This window comes from Protopterus annectens, chromosome 1.part1, assembly GCF_019279795.1.
Source record: "Protopterus annectens isolate FY-2018-M chromosome 1.part1, PAN1.0, whole genome shotgun sequence".
In the NCBI taxonomy this organism is placed as follows: domain Eukaryota; kingdom Metazoa; phylum Chordata; order Ceratodontiformes; family Protopteridae; genus Protopterus; species Protopterus annectens.
This window is the reverse complement of record NC_056726.1, coordinates 389,205,208-389,228,053: the sequence shown is the minus strand read 5'-3', so window position 1 is coordinate 389,228,053 and position 22,846 is coordinate 389,205,208. Positions and strand designations below refer to the sequence as shown.

Here is a 22,846-nt window from a genome sequence, read left to right as displayed (position 1 = left end):
AACATGACAAAATCTCTACGAAAATCTGAACAACTATTGGTGGCATTTGCTGCAGGGGCAGAGAGAAAGGCTATTTCAAAGCAGACGATTTCCAAATGGATAAGCCATTGTATTCGTTTCTGCTATATGCACCAGGGTAAACGTATCTCCAAGGGGATCAGATCTCATTCCACCAGGGCTGCAGCTACTTCTGCAGCCTTTCTCAGAGGGGTTTCTACCAGAGACATTCTAGAAGCTACTACCATTTGCGTCTCTTCTCTAAATCCAGAGCTGGCTTTGCCACTGCTGTCCTGCAGGGCCATATAGCTGCACCTAATGCTGTATAAATCCATCCTCCCAACCATAGCTTTGGAATTCCACCCAAATATAATGTCTGCAACAGTGAAACATGAAGAACATAGTACAGTTGTGTACGCTTACCATAAATGTAGATGTTCGAGTGTATTCACTGTTGCAGTCCTGGTTACCCACTCTCCAGCCCCCTGTTTTCTCTGGCTATACCTCTCCTTTCTTCTACTATGCTTAAAAGCCTTTTTGGTGTATTTGCTTTTGTTTGGAGGTAGATTTTTTTGTGTTTTAAATAATATATATATATATATATATATATATATATATATATATATATATATATATATATATATATATATATATATATTTTTTTTTTTGCTCCCCATTTGGGGGGCACCTGACATCTGGGGCAAGAAAAACTGATGTAATGGTGTTGGCTGCATGTTTTATACCCCTGACATCATGGAAGAAGGGACAGCAACCAACGCAAGACCCAAGACTTTGTTAATCAGGCTGATTGAGGGAACCCTGCCAGCAGATTACCCAAATATAATGACTGCAACAGTGAATACACTCGAACATCTACATTTATGGTAAGTGTACACAACTGTACTTTTCTAATACCATGACGAGAATGTACCCCATTCCTAAGTCAGAGTGTGATTAAAGTTCATGAAATTAGTATTATTTCACTCTTTGATGTTAGCCAAAAGTGCTCTTCGCAGTACCCGCAATGTGCTCAGCAATGACTCCTCCTGCAATTCATACGGTGTTACCTGAATTGGTAACATATCTAAATATGATTGTAAATTCTTTTTTATAAGACCAGTTGCTCCTACTGCTATTGGAACTGTCTGGGTATCTTTCCTCCACATGGCTCTCATTTCTGCCTGCAGCTGAAGATATTTTATGACTTTGTGTCTCTGTATGCAAGACACTATAGTCACTAGGTGTGGCAATTTCAATGATAAATGCTACTTTTGTCTTCTTTACTTGGATCACTATGTCCAGTTTTCTAGCATCTATCTTTTGGACTGTTGGTATTGGGTGATCCCATGTGATGTAAACTTCATCATTTTCTATGATTCGCTGTGGCTCAAGTTTCCAATGTTTTTCAGCCACTTCAATACCATAATGTTTGCACAATCTCCAGTGTAACAATCTCGCCGCATTATTATGCCTTTCAGTATACAGTCCTTCTGCCATTAGAGCATCGCAACCAGCAATAAGGTGTGTAACTGTTTCCAACTCTGTTCCACAAAACCTACATATTTCTGTTTCTCCCACATGTTCAATGGACTTAGTAAACCAGTGTGTATGCAGCCCACTGTCTTGGGCTGCAAATATTAACCTTTCATTTCTTGATGTAAATTCACCTCTCCTTAACCATTCCTGCGTTCGTTCTTGATCAACATGAGGCTCTTCCAGAAGTTTTTTATACTTGCAACTATATTTATGTTTTTTCCACATTTCTTGCTTTCTCATCTGATCCTTCAGCATATATTCTTCCTTTTCATTTTTAGCACATTCAGTTGCTGCCTGGTTTTTATCCACTTTTGGTTTGATTTCCATTCCTGCTTGACGTCGATATGCTTCTGCTAAATTAAGCAGAGATGTCATCTTAGATTTATTCTCCTCGTGTTTCAAAACTTTCACCACATTTGGATCTTGTGAGGTCAATAGATTGTGTGGAGTCCCATGATTGCAGATCTATTCATGTAATCAGTTTCAAGGTGGCCCATCCCTCCTTCAGAACGGGGGATATATAATCTTGGTATACACTGATCTTTATAAGTCATTTGATGAGCATGAAGCATCCTTATTGTGCTGATACCCAATCTATCCAACACTTTTTGGGGCCAGTCAGTCACTCCAATAACACTGTATGTTAGGACAGGAAGAGCAAATTGATTTATAGCTTGGATCTTGTTCCTAGGTGCCAATGCTGTTTTCTGGATTAATTTAAGTCTTCTAAAGTACTCCTTACTAAGCCTTATTTGCATTTGTTCATGTTTTATTGCTGATCCTTCATCAATTCCCAAGTATTTATACAACACCCTCTTGCTCAAGTTCTTTTATATCACATTTTTGTCCCAAACTGATGTTTTCCCGGTGCTGCAATTTTCCCTTTTTAAAGGTTGCTTTTGCACATTTATCAAGACCAAATGACATTCCGATATCATCTGAAAAAGTTTTGACAACCTGCAGCTGTGCTTTCAGTTCCTCATCTGATGAGCTATACAATTTTAAATCATCAACAAAGAGAAGATGAGAAGTCATTAGACTTTGTTGTTTTCTAGAAGCCAAATTGTAGCCATGGCCTAAGCTGTTAAGTAAGCAGGTTAATGGCAAGGCAGAATAACAAGGGTGACAGAGAGTTGCCTTGGAATATCCCCCTTTGAATTTTTATCCCTGGGATAATAATCTGTCCTTTATCATGGCTTAATTGTAAAGTGATCTGCTACTGTTTCATGGTTACTGTACTGTAATCAATCAGTGTAGGGTGTATCATTTAAAATTTTGAGCACTCTCTTATCCATGAATGTGGATACTGTCAAATGCTTTTTTGTAGTCAGTCCATGCCATACTTAGGTTCTTCCCCTTCTTACAGTTCTCCACTATAACTTTGTTTAACAACAAATGGTCCTTTGTTCCTTATGACTTTCTTTTATTGCCCTTTTGTTCTACTGTCATAATTGAATTTTCTTCTAAATGACCATAAACTCTGTCAGTGTCGATTCCCGTGTATAGTTTGTATGTTGTCGGATGACAAGTTAATTGGTCTATCATTTTTAGGGTACCTTGCAGGTTCACTCTTAAGTAAGAGCATTGTTTTTCCTGTTAACCAGTGTGGTGTGTGTTCGGGGTGCATATATAAATAGTTCTTACTCATGGCTAAATCATTGAGCAAAGAAGTTAATACTTTAAGCCAAAAAGTTAGGTACTGCATCTGGGCCTGGGTTTTTCCAGTTAGAGGCTTTTCTCAACTTTATTTCAATCTCTCTAGGTTTTATTTCATCCCATTTCATATCCTGTAACTTTAAACTTCTTATTCTCTCTTTTACTACTTCTATCCATTTAGCATCTTTTTTATGTTCCACAGGATCTTCATAGATACTTCTCCCAAATGTATCTACTACCTCTTTTTTTTGGCAGTCTATCTATTCCTTTTACCTTATTTCCCAGTTCTCTATAAAACTTTTTTGGGTCATCAATAATTTATTTAGTTTGTGTTTTTCCCTTATATTTATCTTCGTATCTTCCAAGTCTTTCCGCCTGTTTTGTAATTTTTAGTTTATTTCCAATAGTGCTTAAGAGATCCAGTGGTCCCCTTTGACTCATCCTATGTCCTTTCAGATTGGCATAGCAAATCGATGCAAACAAGACTTATTTTGGTGGATGAAGTCAGGAAAAGACCTATGGAGTCGTCCTTTCACCCCCTCTCAGCCCAAGGCCATAGTGAACACGGATGCTTCCCTGATGGGGTGGGGGAAGCCACTTCCAGGGAAAGACCGTCCAAGGCACTTGATCTGCATATCAGTGTGCTAGAACTGAGGGCATTGCTTCTAGCGTTGAAAGCATTTCAGTCTGTCCTCCCATCAAGGACAGTTGCTATGCAGTCGGACAACATGTCTGTAGTCTGGTATATCAACAAACAAGGGAGAACCATGTCCTACACATTGTGTCGGGAAGCCATGAGAACTTGGCAATGAGCGGTATCTTCCAACCACTTTCTGTTAGCAATGCACATTCCCGGGAATTCCAGCGAGATTGCAAACTGAGCAGATGCATTCTTCTGCCTCACGAGTGGTCCATCAATCTTGTCATAGCGGCGAAGATCTTCAGTCGCTGGGGCCAGCCTTGCTGCGACCTTTTCACATCCCCTGCAAACCACAAATGCAGTAACTACTTTGCCCTAATTCCCCTGCAGGGGAGTTCCCGAGGGACGCTCTGGTACAAGATTGGCCCATGGAACTTCTTTATGCTTTCCGTCCACTACCTCTGATCCCTCAATTTCTAAAGAAAGCTCTTTGGTTGAAAAGCAAAGTAATCCTCATTGCTCCCTATTGGCTTTGACAAGTTTGGTTTCCCTTCCTTTGGCATCAACTAGTACACCAACCATGGATTCTAGATCCAGCTGCGGAATTGCTGTCACACCTGCAAGGGTTGATGCATCCAAACATATCAAGTCTCAAGCTGACAGCTTGGTTCCTCCACTTCCAGTAATTGCCAGACAAAATAACCTCTCCTCCCCTGTACATAACATTCTTCTGGCTTCCCATAAACCATCCACCAGGAAACTTTATCTCAGCAAGCGGAAGAGATTTATAATTTGGTCTCGAGGGAAGGGAATAGATCCCTTTTCAGCTTTGCTTACTTCTGTACTGGACTATGTATCAAATCTCCACTATTTAGGAACAGTAACTTCAACTAGTCGAGTTCACCTGGGTGGCTATCTCTAACTTCCACAATGGTTTCCAGGACTCATCCTTGAGTTCTCACCATCTCTGTAAAACCTTTTTGAAAGGTGTCACCCACATTAGACCACCCTTCAGAGAGCCAATCGAACCTTGGAATTTAATGCTAGTCCTATAATTCTTGACTCATCCCCATTTTGAACCTGCTGCCACTTGCAATATAACATTTTTATCCTGGAAAACATTATTCTTGGTAGCTATTACTTCAGAAAGGTGAATATCTGAGTTACAGGCCTTGTGCATAAAGCATCCTTACATGGTTTATCACAAAGTATCACTACGGACTAATCCCACCTTCTTACCCAAAGTTATTTCAGATTTGACCATTACTCAAACAATTGATCTGATGTTGTTAATCATCATTCCTTCATCACTGATGGGTAGTCTGTTCCATCCCCAGAACCGAGTCAGCCTTATACCAAGCTCACGCCAGCCAAAAACCCTCGAGCTAAGCTTTTACCCATAATACCCTTCTACCTGTTACCTCAGATCTCGTTTGCTGCGTAGCCATAAAGCCACGTTCAAGCCAGCTCTCAGCTAAGTCTTATATTTTTTGTATTTGATAAAGCTTCCATGTAAAAATTTTCTGTAGTTTTTCCTTTTTTATACTTCGTATAGTCTATCGCTAGTTTTTACTCTTTCAGTTTGACTTTGTGCTTGACTTTTTTCTTCAAATTACGTAGCATTGGTGGTACGGCCCTTTCTCCCTACCTGCTGTGGTAGTCCTCAAAATACCATTGTTGATATTTCACTTTCTTTCTCTTTCTCGATATAAAAACAAAAAAGAAAGAAAAAGAAATAACCTTTCTTTTCTATTCTTCCGTACTATCCTTTTGTTGTGACAGTTTGTTTGATTTTTTCAATATGTCTGAGAAGAAGGGGACGTCAGGCTTCAAGCAGTATTTGGAATGTAGCTGTAAAATGTCTAACAGTAACTCTCATGATGACTGTGTTTATTGTTTGGGAGTTCCTTATCTCTCTCTCTCTGCACCTGCCTTGCTCTGTCTGCCAGGGATTTATCTCCCATACTATAAATGAAAGAAGTAGTAAATTAATCCTGAAGGGCCTTCTTAAAAATGCCCTTTCCAGAAGCTCTTTCTGTGTCAGAGGGCTCACCTCTTCCTAGGAGAGAAAAAAGAGACCACATTCAGTTCCTTCTTCACTTTCTGGCAATAAGGAGAAACAACTGAGACCTAAAATACTGAAATTATCTTCATCGTCCCCAGGCTTGAAACCAGTTCCTATGGCACAGACCTCAGCACCATCAGCAAGCATAGTGTCATCGGCACCTGCTTTGGCACCGACCCTATGTAAATTAGAAATCGTAACTTCCACACCTACCTCGGCACTGAGTACTTCCACGGCGCCAAGCTTACCCGCACTGCCTGTCTCTATTGTGGACACTCCCTCCTCACACATCTCCAAACTCGAGACAGTGGTGCTGTTAGACAGTGCAGCACAGACCCAATACTCCTGAGGCGGGTATACAACCCCTTTTTAGAATGGCCAGAGTCCCCATTGGGAATATCCATTAGATCCACCAGGAGCGTTTCAGAACTAGATGTGGTGCACCTTGTAGACCAGCTGCTGACAGCCAGGGTGATTCTTACACCTTCAAAGATCCCATCACTTTTCGGACTTGAGAATATATGTCCACGGACTCCATCCTATTCTCCTCCTTAGACCTCCTCGCGGTTTTGAAGCCTTCGACACAGACTCCTTTTTCGGCCCCCCACATCTTCAGTGCCACTAGTGGATCTCACTGTGGTGCTGGAGCCGTCCCTTTGGCTCATTTGGAGCCAGGTCTTCCTCAGGTCCAGGATTGGGCTATGGACTCCACGGTGCTGGGTTCTGTTCCGATCCTTCCTGCCCTGCTGTCCATAGTGCCGGGAGTCCTGTCTGTACAGATCCCTCTTGAGGTTCCATCCTTGGGAGCTGGCTCGATGGAGCAGGATGTGACCCCGGTTCTGAGGTTGCCTTCTCGGTTCCATACTCTCATCCCTCTTCAGGTGGGCCTGCTTTTCAGGCAAGGAGAGAGCCCTTGCCTTTGTAGTCAAGCCTTCAGCGTCGGACCCCAAAATGTGTCCTCCCTCTTAGCTGCAGCTGACATGAGCCACCGTTCTGGGACATCGAGCACAAGAGCCTCAGGAGACCCTACCACAGGGTGCCCCTACTTCTGAGTCCTCTTCAGAAGCCCCCGCTGAAGAGGTACCACGAAAGAAGTCATGCAAGAGGAAGCACATGGACTCCCTTGAGGAGTCTTGTACCGAGGATATGGATTATGATTAAGGTAAAGGGTCTCCACGGTCGCCCCCTGAAGAGGTGTCCTTTGGAGACGTCCTTGAAATATTGAAACAGAGGGGTAACTAGAAGCCTAAAAATCCTTCCTTCGAGGAACCTGTGTTCCTGCAGCCTTTTTGTGCTCTACCATGTACCTGTTGGGCGACCCTGCCCGCAGACAAGCTAGTTCAGGTTGTGGTGCAGCGCGCCTGGAAAAATCCTGACTCTGTTGAGTCAATCCCATGGAGAGATAAAATCCTATCCCCACTCGCAGAAAGCCCACATTGGTCTAAAGGTCTGCCAATAGAAGTAATTGTGGTGGCTGAGGCCACAAAGAAAGAGCTCACCAAAGAGAGCCAGACTGTTCACCTGCCTAATAGGGAGGCTTGGGCAGTAGACAGGTTAGGGAAGTGAGTTTTTGCTTCATTGACCTTTGCCATACGGTCTTTGAACTACCTTGCACATTTTACTAGGCTCCAGAGAGACTTAATTTCCGAACTATCCAGAACTTTATCAAAACAAGTTTCTGACGAGGTACGTGACAAAGTTGCCTCACAGCTAGCAGCCCTGGAGTCGATATCCAACTCGTCCATGAGGTTAATATCCAATGCAATCAAAGGGGTGGCAAGAGCTGACGGTGCAGGCGTAGTTATGAGACGTCACACCTGGATGCTCCTTTGTGATTTCACAGATCCCTTTAAGTCTTTCCTTCCTTAACGCTCCAGTGGAAGCATCTTCCCTGTTTGGCCCAGTAGTGAAGAACACTCTAGTCAGGTGTGAGAAGGACGGCAAGACCCTGTCTGCCGTAGGTGTACGCTTTTCCACCCCCCAGCGTTCTTACACCAAGAACCAGAGGAGTGGAAAGTTGTGGCACAAAAAGTCTCTGGGTCCTTTTCGTGACACACGTGGTGAGTTCATCCCCAGAGGCAGATGGGGCAACTCTTCTGGAAGATGCTTCCTACAGAGGCAAGAGGGGGCCTGTGTAACCAGGGACCCAGAGATTTTTCAATGGACAACCCTATGAGTACTTCTGAAGAGTGGCCCTATTGCTTTCCTCTGGAAGCAGTTGGGGGACTTTTCTCTCTGCACCACACTGCCTGGCAATCAATAATGACCGACTCTTGGATGCAGAAAATAATAACCAGAGGTTACCGCATTCCACTCAATTCCTTCCCAAAGCTACTAAGACGAATTCCCGACATTCCACCCAGTCAGAGGGAAGAAGCAGCTCTAGAGATAAAAAAAAGCTGTGTCAAAAAAGTGTCGTCCAAACAGTCCCACCAGACCAAATTGGATCCAGATTTTACTCGATATTCTTTTTGATGACAAAAAAGATAGGGGACTGGAGACCAATCTTGGATCTCAGCATTTTAAACAAGTTTGTCACCCAAATAAAATTCTGGATGGTCACGGTTCAGTCCATTCTTCCATTTTTGGAAAGAGGTGGTTGGATGTGCTCAATGGACCTTCAAGATGCATATTACCACATCAAAATGGAAAAACGCTCCAGAAGGCTTCTTCACTTCCGGCTGGGAGCCAGTCATTACCAATTCCATGCTCTGCCATTCAGAGTCTCTACATCCCCCAGAGTGTTCACCAAATGCACGGCAGTAGCAACAGCTCACTTGAGACTGCAAGGATTCCGGGTGTTTCCATATTTAGACGATTGGCTCCTTACCGCCCCCACCGAGCATCTCCTGGTAATGGCCCTAAACTACACTCTCTCATTGGCAAAGTTTCTGGGAATCTCTATAAATTGGGAGAAATGCAAACAGACTCCAACTCAAACCTTAGCATTCATAGGGGCAGTGTGCAATACCCAGTCCTGTTTAGTCTCTCTCTCTCTCTCTCTCCCAGATCACAAAGACTAAGGCTGCAGCTCTGAGTGATACTGTGTCAAAACATGGTTTCAGCTCAAGAGGTTCTTCAACTCCTATTTTCAATGGCAGCATCAATAACAGTTGTACATCTTGCAAGACTTCACATGAGACTTGTCCAGTGGCTTCTGTTATCTTAGTGGTATCCGAATCATCATCCTTTTTCCTTTCAGATTTGAATAACAAATTGATGCAAACAAGACCTAATTTGGTGGATGATGCCAGAAACAGGACTTTGGAGTTGCCCTTTCTACCCTTGTCAGCCCAGGGCCACTGTGACCAGGGATGCTTCCCTGATAGGGTGGAGGGGGGGCATTTTCAGGGGATGACAGTCCAAGGCAGATGGTCCACTATAGAGGCAAATCTGCATATAAATGTCCTAGAACTGAGGGCAGTGCTTTTAGCGTTGCAGGCATTTCAATCTGTACTTCCTTGTGGAACAATTGCCATCCAGTCAGACAACATGGCAGTAGTCTGGTTCATAGGTTGATACTAGGCTATCAGCCCTAGGGCCTATACAAGCCTAGCCATAACAATTCCCTGGCTATGTCTTTCCACAGTATTTACTTCCCTGGACCCCTGTCTAGCAGGGCGACTGACATGATCCCTGGGGTGAATTTCCTATCTCCCATCCAATCATCAAGGTTCCTTTTGAAGAGGGCCAAAGAGGTGCTCTGCTTGACATGTATGGGCAGTCTATTCCAGAGTCTGGGGAGTCTCTTGGTCAGGAACCTATCCCTCCAGCATGTTTTGTTCATTGTGATGACAAGGTTTAGATCCCTGGAGCATGTGTCTCTGAGGGATTGGGATTTCTTTAAGTGTAGCATGTCTAACAGCTCTGGGTTTGACATGGCCTTGTAAGTCAAACCGAGATCGCCTCTGAGTAGATGATCTGCGACAAGAGTATAGGTGTAGTTTTTTTAGAAAGTCAGCATAGGGCATCTACTTTAGGCCTGTGATTCTTTCAGTGAGGTATTTCTGCGGCCTTTCCAGTTGTTGCAGATGTCTTGAGAGGTACATACCAAACAGGGAGTTGTATTTTATAATGGGTCTAATGAGAGATGAGTACAGTGGGACAATGACCTCCTTTTTTCTGGATGAAAAGCCCTTAGTGATTTGGTGTGCCACATAGAAGGATTTCCTGACTTTTGTGGCGATGTGGTTATCGAAGGTGAGACCACTATCCACCTGTGTCCCTAAGTCTCGTATCACACTTTTGGTGTTTAGTGTACTGCCACCTATGTGGTAATTCACGGGTACATGTTTTTTCCCAAAGGGGATAACTATACATTTCTTGGCATTGAGCTTGAGCCCATGGCTTTGGCACCAAGCATCTGTTTCTGTAATGCCCTTTTGTAGAATATCCACATCATTTGGTATATCAACAAGCAAGGAGGAACCAAGTCCTACCCATTGTGTCAAGAGGCCATGAGAATTTGGCAGTGGGCAGTAGCTTCCAATCACTTTCTGATCGCAATGCATATTCTTGGGGATTCCAACTTGATTGCAGACAAGCTAAGCAGATGTATCCTTCTACCTCACGAGTGGTCCCTGAATTCGAACATAGCGGTGAATATCTTCAGCTGTTTGGGCCAGCCTTGCTGTGACCTATTCGCCTCCTCATCAAACCACTAATGCAGCAGCCACTTTGCCCTAATTCCCCCTCAGGGGGAGTTACCGAGGGATGCTCTAATCCACGATTGGCCCACGGGTCTTCTGTATATGTACCCTCCCCCCCCGATCTTCCAGTTCTTGAAGAAAGTCCTTCGGTTGAAAAACAAAATGATCCTCATTGCACTTTATTGGCCTCGACAAGTATGGATGTTCATCGTGCATACAGCTGGAGTCATAACAGATGGGTTATCCTGCCGTTAGGCGGGTCCTCGGTTGGCCGAATTCCAAAGTCTAGGTCCAGCATCGGTTGCTGTCGTCGCTTCTTCCCTGACGTCAGTGCGGCAGGGGTATAAAAGAGGCAGCCGACGCCATTTTTTCCAGTCTTTCTTGCCACGCGGTGCCCGAAGCAGAAGCAGTTCGCAAGTGCCGGTCGGCCAGCTCCTGAGATTTACGAAAGTATTTCAGCCGAAGTCTTCTTGAAAGCGAAGTACCCCGTTGGGGAAACTTTTCTTGCCTCAGACCGATGTCAGACAAAGTTAATAATTGTATTTCATGTGGGAAGCAAATACCGCATAAGGATTTCCACTCTTTCTGTATACCTTGCTTAGGCCCAGACCACGACGTCTTGGCCTGCCGTTTTTGTGCTAGATTCAACAAGCGTACTATTAAGCGTCGGGTGGAGTTCGCCCTTCACTTTTTTGGCAAAAAATGTAATTATATTATGTCGTTGGATACTCAGACTCCAGTTTTGAGCAAAAAACGCAAAGATAAGGACCGACATACGAGGTCCGCACCACCTACTGAAACCACGCTAAGGCCGACTACCGGTTCTCCGGTACTCAGCGGGGCGCCTACACAGCCCCTGAGTACCGATGACAATGCATTACCAGTGTCTTCAGTGCCCGAGGTCGCAGGCTCCTCGGCCCCCATTCCTACTACAGATACCGACGCCACTCCTGGCGGGGAAACTCAGAATTTAGACAGGCCTGCCATTTCTCAAGGGGTCTTCAGGCCTTCCTCCTTCTCTATTAAAGCCTTCACTAAATCTAAAGCAGCCATGAAAACCAAAAAACAGGTTCCTCAGACCCCCTCTCAAGGCACCATGCCTAAAAAACAGATGCTTAAAATGGCTGAGGATTTGATTACTCTTATCAGGGGTTCTCAACCCCCCTCTGACAAAAGGCCCAGATTAGAGGAAGACTACCCTTCCTCAGATCAAGCTTCTATTACCTCAGAACTATCTGAGGACCAGGATTATGCCTGTTCTCCATTAGAAGACTCTGATGCAGAGGAGTCTATTCCCTCGGTCTCCTCCCCTGAGGACTTCTCTTTTGGGGAAACCCTGCATACATTGAGGGAACACTTTCACTGGGAAGGCCAAGATTACTCAGATTCCAAGAAAAGGCTCAGGGAATTTCTTCTGCTCCTCCAGCATAGGCCTCTGGCTATCCCTCCTGTTTTAGATATATTGGATGATGTGTACACAGAAGCCAGCCTTAATCCAGATTCTTTGCCTCCAGCTCCTGTTAAACCAGACAGGTATTACCGGGTTCCTGATTCTCACCAGTTCCTATATAAAAGCCATACTGCTGACCCAGAAACAATTTCACAGGGTCCCAAGGGAATTAAGGCCTCTACTGCTAAAAACCCATTACCTTCAGAGAGAGATTCCAGAGCTTTAGAATGGTGGAGGAAAAAGGTGTACACCTCGGCCACTTTAACCATGAGGGCATTAAACTGACAGTTCCATATGTTAAAGTATCAACAGTTTTTGATATCTCAGCTGAAAAGCAAGATGACACAACCAGAACAACCAGATTTAAGAGTTGCAGGATTTGTTGCATGGTGCAGAGCAAGTGGGTAAACATACCTTGCAGTGTGGTTTTGATGCTTTAGAGGCCTCATGTAGAGCTGCTGTTACGAGGTCTGTTATACGTAGGCATGCTTGGCTCAAAGAGCAGACCTTACCAGATCATGTCAAAGCTAAATTATTAGATGCACCTCTTCAAAAAGATGTATTGTTTGGTGTTAAAGCTGAGGAGGTGCTAAAGAAAATGGAGGAAAAAGCGAAATCAATGCAAACAGTGAAAGATTTTCTGCAGGTACAGCCTCCACGTTTCAGCAGAAACTGGCCTTCAAAAAATTGGTCCTTTCCAGCCACGGACAGACCTCAAAGGGGCAGATACAGGCGTCCAAGGGGTAGAGGGCAACCTCAAGGATCTTTCAGGGCCAGAGAGTGGCAAGCACCAACCCCAAGAGGTGGAGAAGATAGAGCACAGTCTTTTAGAAAACAGACACAATGACTTCCCCCTACACCTGCCAAGCAAAGCTTTAATGGCAGCACCTTTGGGCGGAAAACTGACATTATTCTCAAAAAATTGGCATATTGTTACAAAAGACAAATGGATTCTGGACATTATAGAGAGACTACAGGTTCCACTTTTACACCCTTCCAAAAATGAGAGGCATGCCAAACCTGCCACAAAATCAAAGGGCAGAGGCACAAAAACAAATTTCAGCTCTCATGGACATGAAAGCAATTCAAGAGGTACCTGCAAAAGAACAAGGTCAAGGGTTTTATTCCAGACTATTCCTGGTACCAAGGAAAGACAAAGATTGGAGACCTATCTTAGACCTATCCATCCTAAACACATATCTACAGGTGCTAAAATTCAAGATGCTCACATTACAGCAGCTTCTTCCCATGCTGGGCAAGGAGTCTTGGCTGGTAACATTGGACCTCAAGGAGGCATACCTGCATGTCCCTATCAGACAAGATTGCAGAAGATACCTCAGATTTCTTGCAGGTTCAACCCATTACCAATTCTCTGCATTGCCCTTTGGCTTATCTACTGCGCACAGAGTGTTTACGAAATGCCTGGCATCAGTAATCGCCTTCTGCAGACTACAAGGGATACAAATTTACCCATATCTGGACGACTGCCTGATCCAAGCGGACAGCAAGGACATACTACTGCAGCACCTGGCGTTTGTAATAAAACTGTTGAACTTCCTGGGATACACAGTCAACAAAAAGAAATCAAAACTAATACCCTCTCAACAAATAATTTTCCTGGGTGCCAGCTTGGATACAACCACCCAGATGGCCTACCTCACGCCAGACAAACATGGGCAACTGTCTCAATACTTCAGAAAAATGGCAACTTACACCAGGCTAACTGCAAGGAAAGTCCTGCAAGCTCTGGGATTCATGGCATCTTGCATCCTACTAATCCCATGTGCAAAGCTGCATATGAGGAAACTTCAATGGTACCTAAAAAACTTGTGGTCTCAACACAGCCACAGCTTGGAAGCAATTGTACCACTCATTCCATGCCTTCAAAAGGAATTTATGTGGTGGGCTCAAGCTTGCCAAAGAAACACAGGTCTTCCTTTCTGTGTACCTCAAGCAACTCAAATCATCACAACGGACGCCTCAGACTACGCCTGGGGAGCACACATGACAGATCAGTGCATTCAGGGAAAATGGACCCGAAAAGAGAAACACCTTCACATCAACCAAAAGGAAATGCTAGCCATGCAAAAGGCTATTATGACCTTCAAAGACCTACTGCATCCAGGCCAGCTATTGATAAGGACAGACAACACCACAGTGATGTGGTACATAAACAAACAGGGGGGAACTCATTCATACCCCCTGTGCAGGCAAGCCATGATCCTATGGAACACAGCACTGGAATTGCAAATTCAACTGCAGGCACAATTCCTGCCAGGGAAGGAAAACACACTGGCAGACAACCTAAGCAGACATATGACAGATCCACACGAATGGAAGTTGCATCCTCAAGTTTTCACAAAGATAACTCAGGCATGGGGACAGCCAGACATAGATCTCTTTGCTACCCACAGAAATTGCCAGTTGAAAAAATTTTGTTCAAGGACCTATCATCCACAGGCCTGGAAAGTGGACGCACTTTCCTTCAATTGGGCAACATTGACAGTCTATGCCTTCCCGCCTCTTCCTCTGCTGCCCAAAGTTCTATTAAAAGCCAGAGCAGAGAGGCCGAAAATGATTCTTATTGCTCCAGACTGGCCAAGACAGCACTGGTATCCGCTCCTGAAGAGCCTGACACATTCCCCACCATGGATCCTACCTCTAGTCCCTCTTCCGTTGTCCCAGCACAACTACAAAACCCTTCACAGCCATCTCAAAACTCTAAATCTAGCTGCATGGAGAATTCCTTGATTTCCCAACAGTTTCTCCTCTCCAAGGAGGTGCAGGATGTCATCTTGGAGGCCAGAAGACCTTCTACTAGAAAGGCCTACTCCGCCAAATAGAAACAATTTTGTGCCTGGAATCAAGAAAAGGGACAGAATCCTTGGGTAATAAATATACCTCAAAATTCACAGTACCTAGCTGAGATGTTAAACAATGGACTTTCCTTCTCCTCCATCAAGATCCACGCTTCAGCCATTTCTGCACAATACAACACAGATCCTCCTTTATTCTCTCATCCTCTCTTAAGGCAGTTCCTCAGAGGGGCAAAGAATATAAACCCCCAAGGAAACCACCAGTCCCTGCTTGGGACCTCAACTTCGTATTGGAAAAGCTGACCCTTCCTCCCTTCGAGCCAGCTTCTTCAACAGAGTTACAGTACTTGTCATTGAAAACAGCCTTTCTTCTGGCTATCACCTCAGCACGCAGGGTTTTGGAGCTGCAGGCCCTCATGGCTGTGCAACCATTCATCATTTTCCATCAGGACAGAGTTTCCTTACGAACCAACCCTACCTTTATGCCAAAGGTAGTATCCAGTGTAGCTTTGAATCAGACTATCCACTTACCTACCTTTTATCCTAATCCACAAAACAAAGGGGAAAGACTACTACATTCCTTGGACATTCACAGACAACTTCGTTACTATTTGGACAGGACAAAGCCATTCAGGAAATCTGAGCAACTCTTTGTGTCCTATGCTGCAGGTGCTCAAGGAAAGGCTATTTCCAAACAGACAATTTCAAAATGGATAGCCCACTGCATACGCTTTTGTTACTCATTTCATGGAAAAACTGTGCCTGCATGCATCAGATCCCACTCCACCAGAGCCACAGCTACCTCTGCAGCCTTCCTCAGGGGGGCCCCTACCAAGGACATTTTGGAAGCAGCCACCTGGAGTTCAGTGCACACTTTCTCCAAGCACTATCACCTCCCACTATACTCAAAATAGAGCGGACTTTGCCATAGCAGTCCTGCAGGGCATCCTAGCCCCTCCTAGTTCAACTTAGTGCCTACCACCCTTACTTAGCTTTGGGATTCTACCCATCTGTTATGACTGCAGCTGTATGCACGATGAACATAGTACAGTTTTGTACCTACCATAAATGTAGATGTTCGAGTGCTCATACATCTGCAGTCCAGGTTTCCCTCCCTCCATCCCCTCTTAGGACAGGCCTTATGACAAACACTTTTCATATAACCTTTTTGGGCTATTCTTTTATGGTGTATTTGCTTGCAACTACTGTTTTTGATTTATTTACATTGCATCTTTGCATAACATTATGTTTGCCTTCCTTCTGGGGGCACCTGACATCTGGGGCAAGAAAAACTGAAGAAAATGGCGTCGGCTGCCTCTTTTATACCCCTGCCGCACTGACGTCAGGGAAGAAGCGACGACAGCAACCGACGCCGGACCTAGACTTTGGAATTCGGCCGACCGAGGACCCTCCTGACGGCATGATAACCCATCTGTTATGACTGCAGCTGTATGAGCACTCGAACATCTACATTTATGGTAGGTACAAAACTGTACTTTCCCCTTTCTTTGGCCTCACTTACAATGCTGACCATGGATTCTGGATCCAACTCCAGATCTGTTTTTCTCACCCCCCAAACATAATCATCTTCAAGATGACAGCTTGGTTTCTCCACTTTCAGTGATCGCCAAGCATAGCAACTTTTCCTCCCCAGTGCGTGACATTATTCTGGCCTCTCTCAAGCCATCCAGCAAGAAAATATGTCTTAGCAAATGGAGAAGGTTTTTAATATGGTCTAAGCAGAGAAAACTAGACCGGTATTCAGCTCCAGTTACTGGAGTGCTAGATTACTTATCAAAATTTTTCGAAAAGGGAGCTGCAGCATCCGCTGTTCGAGTTCACCTAGCTGCCATTTCATATTTCCATAATGGTTTCAAGGATTCCTCGTTAATCTCACATCGTCTATGTAAAACCTTTCTAAAAGGAGTCTCTCACATTAGACCTTCAATCAAACAACCAGTAGAACCATGGAGTCTCACACTAGTCCTCCACAGCCACCCGCAGCCACCTGTGACATCAAGTTCTTATCCCGGAAATCTCTTTTTCTGGTGGCCATCACATCAGCTAGATGCATTTCTGAGCTTTTTGCATTATGCATAAAGCGCCCTTATTTGATTTTCCACAAGGACAGAGCATCACTCCAGACGAACCCTTCCTTTCTTCCCAAAGTTATTCCTGATTTCACTATTAACCAGACTATTGAGTTGCCAGTTTTCATTCCAAATTTTTTGAATAAAGGAGAGTACTGTCTGCATTCATTAGACGTACACAGACAGCTGAGATTTTATCTTGATAGGACAAAAACAATGTGCAAATCCGACCAACTGTTTGTATCATTCTCTGGTCCTAAAATGGGAAAGTCAGTCTCTAAGGTGACGTTTATCTAAATTTCTCAGAGACTGTATACTCTTTATCTGCCAATGCTCAAAAAGCCCTATACCAGAGAAAATCAAAGCACATTCCACCAGATCAATGGCAATTTCTGTGGCTTTCCATTCAAGGGCTTCTATGGATGAAATCTGTGCAGCAGCAACGTGGGCTACTCCTTATACCTTTATAACTCATTACAGATTGGATTCGGTCTCCAGGGGAATAGCTTCCTTTGGTTCAATGGTGCTCAGGAATATTCTTCCATAAGGGCCGCCCAAGGGGCACAAGGTAGCTGGGACTTTGTCCCATCAGTGGTGAATGAATGAAGATTAACAACATCAGATGAAAAAGTTATGTCTTACCATAACATTCCATCTGTGTTGTTCATCTTCATTCATTCATTACATCCCACCCTCCTTTCCCCTCCTAGTGGCTCTTAGGGGATTGTTTGGGTCCAAATCTCGCTTTAGGGTACTTGCTCATAAAAAGCCTCTGCTTTACTAATAGTGGGCAAACTCGATCTGAAATAACAGGGAGAAGGGTATTATGGCTAAAAGCTTAGCTCGAGGGTTTTTGGCTGGCGCAAACTTGGTAATGAGGCCGACTTGGTTCCGAGGATGGAACCGACTACCCATCAGTGATGAATGAATGAAGATGAACAACACAGATGGAACGTTATGGTAAGACATAACTTCTTTATCTGCCAGTCTTTTTTCCAAATTTTTCTAACAAAGGAGAATACTCCCTGCATTTATTTGATGTGCACAGACAATTGAGATTCTGCTTGGACAAGACTAAATCACTACGAAAATCTGACCAATTATTTATATCCTTCTCAGGACCGGAAATGGGAAAATTTGTTTCCAAATTGACTCTTTCTAAATGGTTGAGAGATTGCATTTGTTTTATCTACCCAATAAAACAAACTTCTACTACCAGCTAAGGTCAACCGCATTCAACCATATCTATTTTGACATCTTTTGCCTTCCATGCAAAAGCTTCCATAGATGACATTTGTGCAGCAGCAACATAGGCTACCCCTCATACCTTTATCACTCATTAAAAATTGGATTTGGTCTCCAGAGGGAGAGCCTCCTTTGTTTCAGTGGTGCTCAGGAATATCCTTCCACAGGGCTTCCCAGGAAATAAAGTAGTTAGGGGACTCTGTCCCATCAGTAAGGAATGAATGAAGATTAACAACATCAGATAAAGAAGTTATGTTCTTACCATAACTTTCCATCTGTGTTGAGCTTCATTCATTACACATCCCTTCTGCCACCCCCCTCCGAAAGACTTTTAGAGGATTGGATTAGGTCCTACCTTATGACAGGAAATTTGCTCAGATAAAGCCTCTGCATTCCCTTTTCTTTTTCTTACAGGCAAACTCGATCTGAGGTGATAGAGAGAGGGGCACTATGGGTAAGCTTAGCTCAAGAGTTTTTGGCTGGCGTGAGCTTGTTATAATGGCAGACTTGCTTCTGAGTACGGAACCAATACCCATCAGTAATGAATGAATGAAAATCAACAGCACAGATGGAACATTATGGTAAGAACATAACTTCTTTTTATAAATCTAGTAGGCAGTCCCGTACCTTTCAAACCAAACACTCACTCTACTAGCGCAATTACTGTATCTGCAGCTTTCTTCAGTAGTGTTCCTGTTGATATTTGTGCAGCCACTGCATGGTCTTACATGCCTTTGTTTCCCATTATGAACTTTATCCACAGTCTAGTTCAGTGCCTTCTTTGGTTCCATCATTTTCTGAAAGATCCTTGCATAGTTCATCCCAGGATTCACGTAGCTGAGGATTCTGCTCTAGTTGTTGAGGTGGACAGAAAAGTCAGTGTTTGATAAGAAAGTTATGTACATACAGTAGTGCTAGATCTATGTTGTCATCTTCTGTCTATCTAACCCCCCCCCCACCAAAGTTTCACCTCCCTGTGGCTCCCATAGGGCTGCATTGATCTTTCCTGAAACCTTGGCTGTTAGTATTCTGCTGGTTTGCGTCTGATAATTTAGGGGGTATTAGTTGAGGGTTGTGATATCTTTGTATATGGGACAGAATCAGTATGAAGGATAGGTAGGGTAGTGGTGCATTATAGGAAGGGGAGGAGCCTGAGCCCTGGAGCCAAAAGTCTAGAATAGTGCCAAACTCATATTCATTTGGATCCGATATACCCAGTTGTTGAGAAAACCATGGAGTTAGCATTTTGGTATTTACATACTTTTTGTCTATATACATACACTGGTGCCATGCAGTAATGCCACAAATATGAAAGCCATTTATAATGAATGCAATGTATAGCAAGCTGTTAAAATGTAGTATGTATACTCCATTTCAAACAGTTGTCTAATACCACGTTTACATAACAGTAATTTCCCTGGCTTGTAGGGTACATTCCAGTAAATCAGGATGTCTTGCAGAATGTCAGTTGGCACAGAGGTGTAAGATCCTGAAATTTTAATGAGCTGCTTTGTGTAACTAAGGGTACAAAGCTTTCTCCCTTCCATCTCCTTTTGGCTACTGTGTGACACTGAGTAAGTCACTTACCAGACAGTGCTACTGATTCGCTCCTGAAAAAGGACACTTTTTGTCCAGTGGGCTTGCATGGTTAACAGATATTTAAATAATTCAACAAGCAAACAGCGATGAAGAAATGAGCGTACCATAGTACAAAGACACTGGTGTGTTCAATCTGTTGTGTGCTGGCTTCATTCCACAGTACTGAGATTGGTTCACAGTGTGTGAAAGAGTATCCATTACACAGCATACCATATCTGCAAGTCCACTTCCTATGTAATAGCCCACTCCTTTAACTGTACAGTCCAGAAAGACACCAAATAAACGTATAAGCCTTATAAAAAGTATTTATTTAACTGTAATTTCACTCAAACTGCCCGACATCCACCACTTTCATATTTTTCATAAATACTTTACGGTATTCCTTATACATCCTCACACTTTGCGTGATTTTCTAATTTCAGTAAGTTTTTTCCCCAGAGTTAATATTTTAATCTTTAAAGTCTGCATTTCTAAATCTGTATATTTAAGTGTTAATTTCATGAATGAAAAGTTAGTTTCTAAAGTAATTTTCCGCCATTCCTTTAGAATCATTATTGTCCTGTCCCTACATAGGCTGTTTATAGACATGCAGTTAGTCCCCTTTGGAACCCTCTTGTATTTAAGGTGAGCCAGAAGAGGTTTCTTAAGAACAGATAGGTGCCACTGTCATTTGAACTTCCTCTCACTGGATTAGAATTAGCCATTCTTTGTCATTTAAGAAAACCTGAAAAGTTTTGTTTTTTTCTCAGAAGTGTTTAATTTGATTTGGAAAAATCATTTAATCGTACACATTTAGTGGACTGTAGTTTATTTTTGACTTGCACATTTTTTTTGCATTTAATAATTTTTATTTGAATTGTAAAAGCATTGAAAGGTACTTTATACCATATTTTTTTTGCCTATGGGTATTAATGCAAAATGTTGGTTCCATATAATTTTTTAGGCATCATTCATGGTACCATTCCTGATTTCATGTCATCAGTATTTTTGTTCATGAATTCTTACCATATGTTAGACTGAGGAAATATTCGGCATTTGGAAAGTAAAACTGAAGTCATTGTTGTGCAATGCATTTTTTTTTGCCATGTAGAGAATACATAGATTCTTGCCCAGTACTTAGCCCATCTCTTGATTCAGGGTGTGGTGCTTCTGTCCCAGTTCTGTAATTAGTGATGATAGCGGCTTGGAAGTTTGTGTTACAATCACATCATTTTGTTTTGCCATTTCTGAATGAAGAAAATATGTGTCTGGTAATTTGATTATGTTTAGAATTTCCATCTTCACATATTATTTACATCTGAGTGCTAGTGTGTCCAGAAGATGAGAAACTTCTGGGAGTGCTTGTTAGCTGTGCGTTTATTTATTTATTTATTTTTTATCCAAAGTAATATAACTCTTGTTATATTAACATTTTGTTCAAATTAAGAAAATGTATATAGCTCCAGTTGTTTTGTTGTAATCTTAATGACCTTTCCTTTGCTCCAGCATGTGTCCCAGCCTAGTTCACCAGCTCAACCTACGCAAATGAACCATGAGCAACAGCTCACTCTTTTTGGCACCTCTTCTTCGTCGCCAGTTAAACCAAAAGATCCACCAAATTATGAAGAAGCTGTGAGACAGAAACCATGCATTCGGGAGCAGAAGAACAAAGAGGTAATGTCATTTAGTGTACAGATTTAAGAAACCCAAGTTAAATGAAACTATAAATATTTTTGAAGAGCATATCATCTTCTATTTTTACATTTAATACCTGATCTGATGATGTGATTTTCATTCATTCCTCAGTGTGTATGGTCTTGGATCCATCCTCAGATCCAGCTTGTCTGCATTTACTTAGACTATTGGATCTGACTCTCAAGCTCCTCCTTTAACCGTAATGTCTCAGAGCTCTGTAATGTATCAGAACTCATTTGTTGCTTCTGCTTCAGACATGGATTGCAGTGTCTCATGCTTTTGGGGGGGGGTGTTTTGATTCTATCTGTGAGTTAAAGTAGAGGGCTTTCTCTCACCCAGGAGTCCAGTCTACTTTTATCTCTGCGGATCCTACCACCCTAATACCTTTGGATCCAAGTTGTGAGCCTCATCAACCTGTCCCACAGGGACAGCCAGCCTGGTCAAGCTTCCAGGGAGTTCCTCTGCAGGAACTTTCCCTCTCTACCAATACCTGTCCATATTATTCCACTGAAGAGGTCTCTTGGAAGAAATTGTGTAACAGGAGGCACATATGTTTCCCTCAGGAATCTTTTAACCTAAGGCACAGACTTCGATGAAGGGGGATGGGTCCCCAAGGTCTCCACCAGAAGACATCTCCTTTGGAGACCTTCTAGATATCCTTAGCCAGAAAGATGAATGGTCTTCATATTCCCCTTCCTAGGAGGAGTCAGTATTCCTAGAAGTTTTCAGGTCCAGCCCATCTACATCTTAGGTTACTCCCCCGACAGATGACCTTGTAGGTTTTGTGTCTCGACGGGCATGAAAGGAACTGGATACCATAGAACCCATCTCTGGTCGCTCCAAAACTTTCTTGCTCTGCCCAAAGACTGACTTCCTTGTATTAAGGTACTTCTTGTCAATGCCATGGTTGTGTCAGCAGCCACCAAAAAGAGCTAACAGAACAGAGCTCTTCTGTTCTCCCTCCTTACAGAGAGTCCAGGGAGACAGACAGGTTTGGAAAGCACATTTACACCTCAGCTACCTTTGCTTTATGGATGCTTAATTATTTGGCACATTTCACCATATTGCAGAGAGACTTGATTGAAGAGCTCTCCAAGTCTCTTCCTGGGTTCGTGTCAGTGGAGAAGCATAAACAGCTATATTTGCAGCTGGCCATGCTTCATTCTATTTCCATCACATCCATGAGGTTAATTCCTTATGCAGCAAAAGGTTCCTCATGGGTGGCAGATTCAGGCATAGTTGCCGGGAGACATGCCTGGATGTGCTTATGTGACTTCCACGAAGCCTTTTAAGTCTTCTTTTATCAATGTTTCCTTTGATGGATCTTCGTGTCCGGCCCTACAATAAAAGAAATGCTGTCCCATAGTGAGCAAGATGGAAAAACCTTGTCTGCTGTGGGAATACAGATGTTCTTCATGTTTCACTGTTG

At 43.3% G+C, this 22,846-nt stretch overlaps 1 protein-coding gene across 2 annotated transcripts in view; it reads left to right on the top strand.

The window, feature by feature from the left end:
* Positions 1-22,846, top strand: part of MRTFA (myocardin related transcription factor A) — a 2,407,897-nt gene that overhangs the window by 2,195,523 nt on the left and 189,528 nt on the right. For both annotated transcript variants that reach the window (XM_044075412.1, XM_044075419.1), the window contains one exon: positions 21,229-21,396. In XM_044075412.1, coding sequence (XP_043931347.1) covers positions 21,229-21,396 — 168 coding nt within the window. The remainder of the gene's footprint in view (positions 1-21,228; positions 21,397-22,846) is intronic.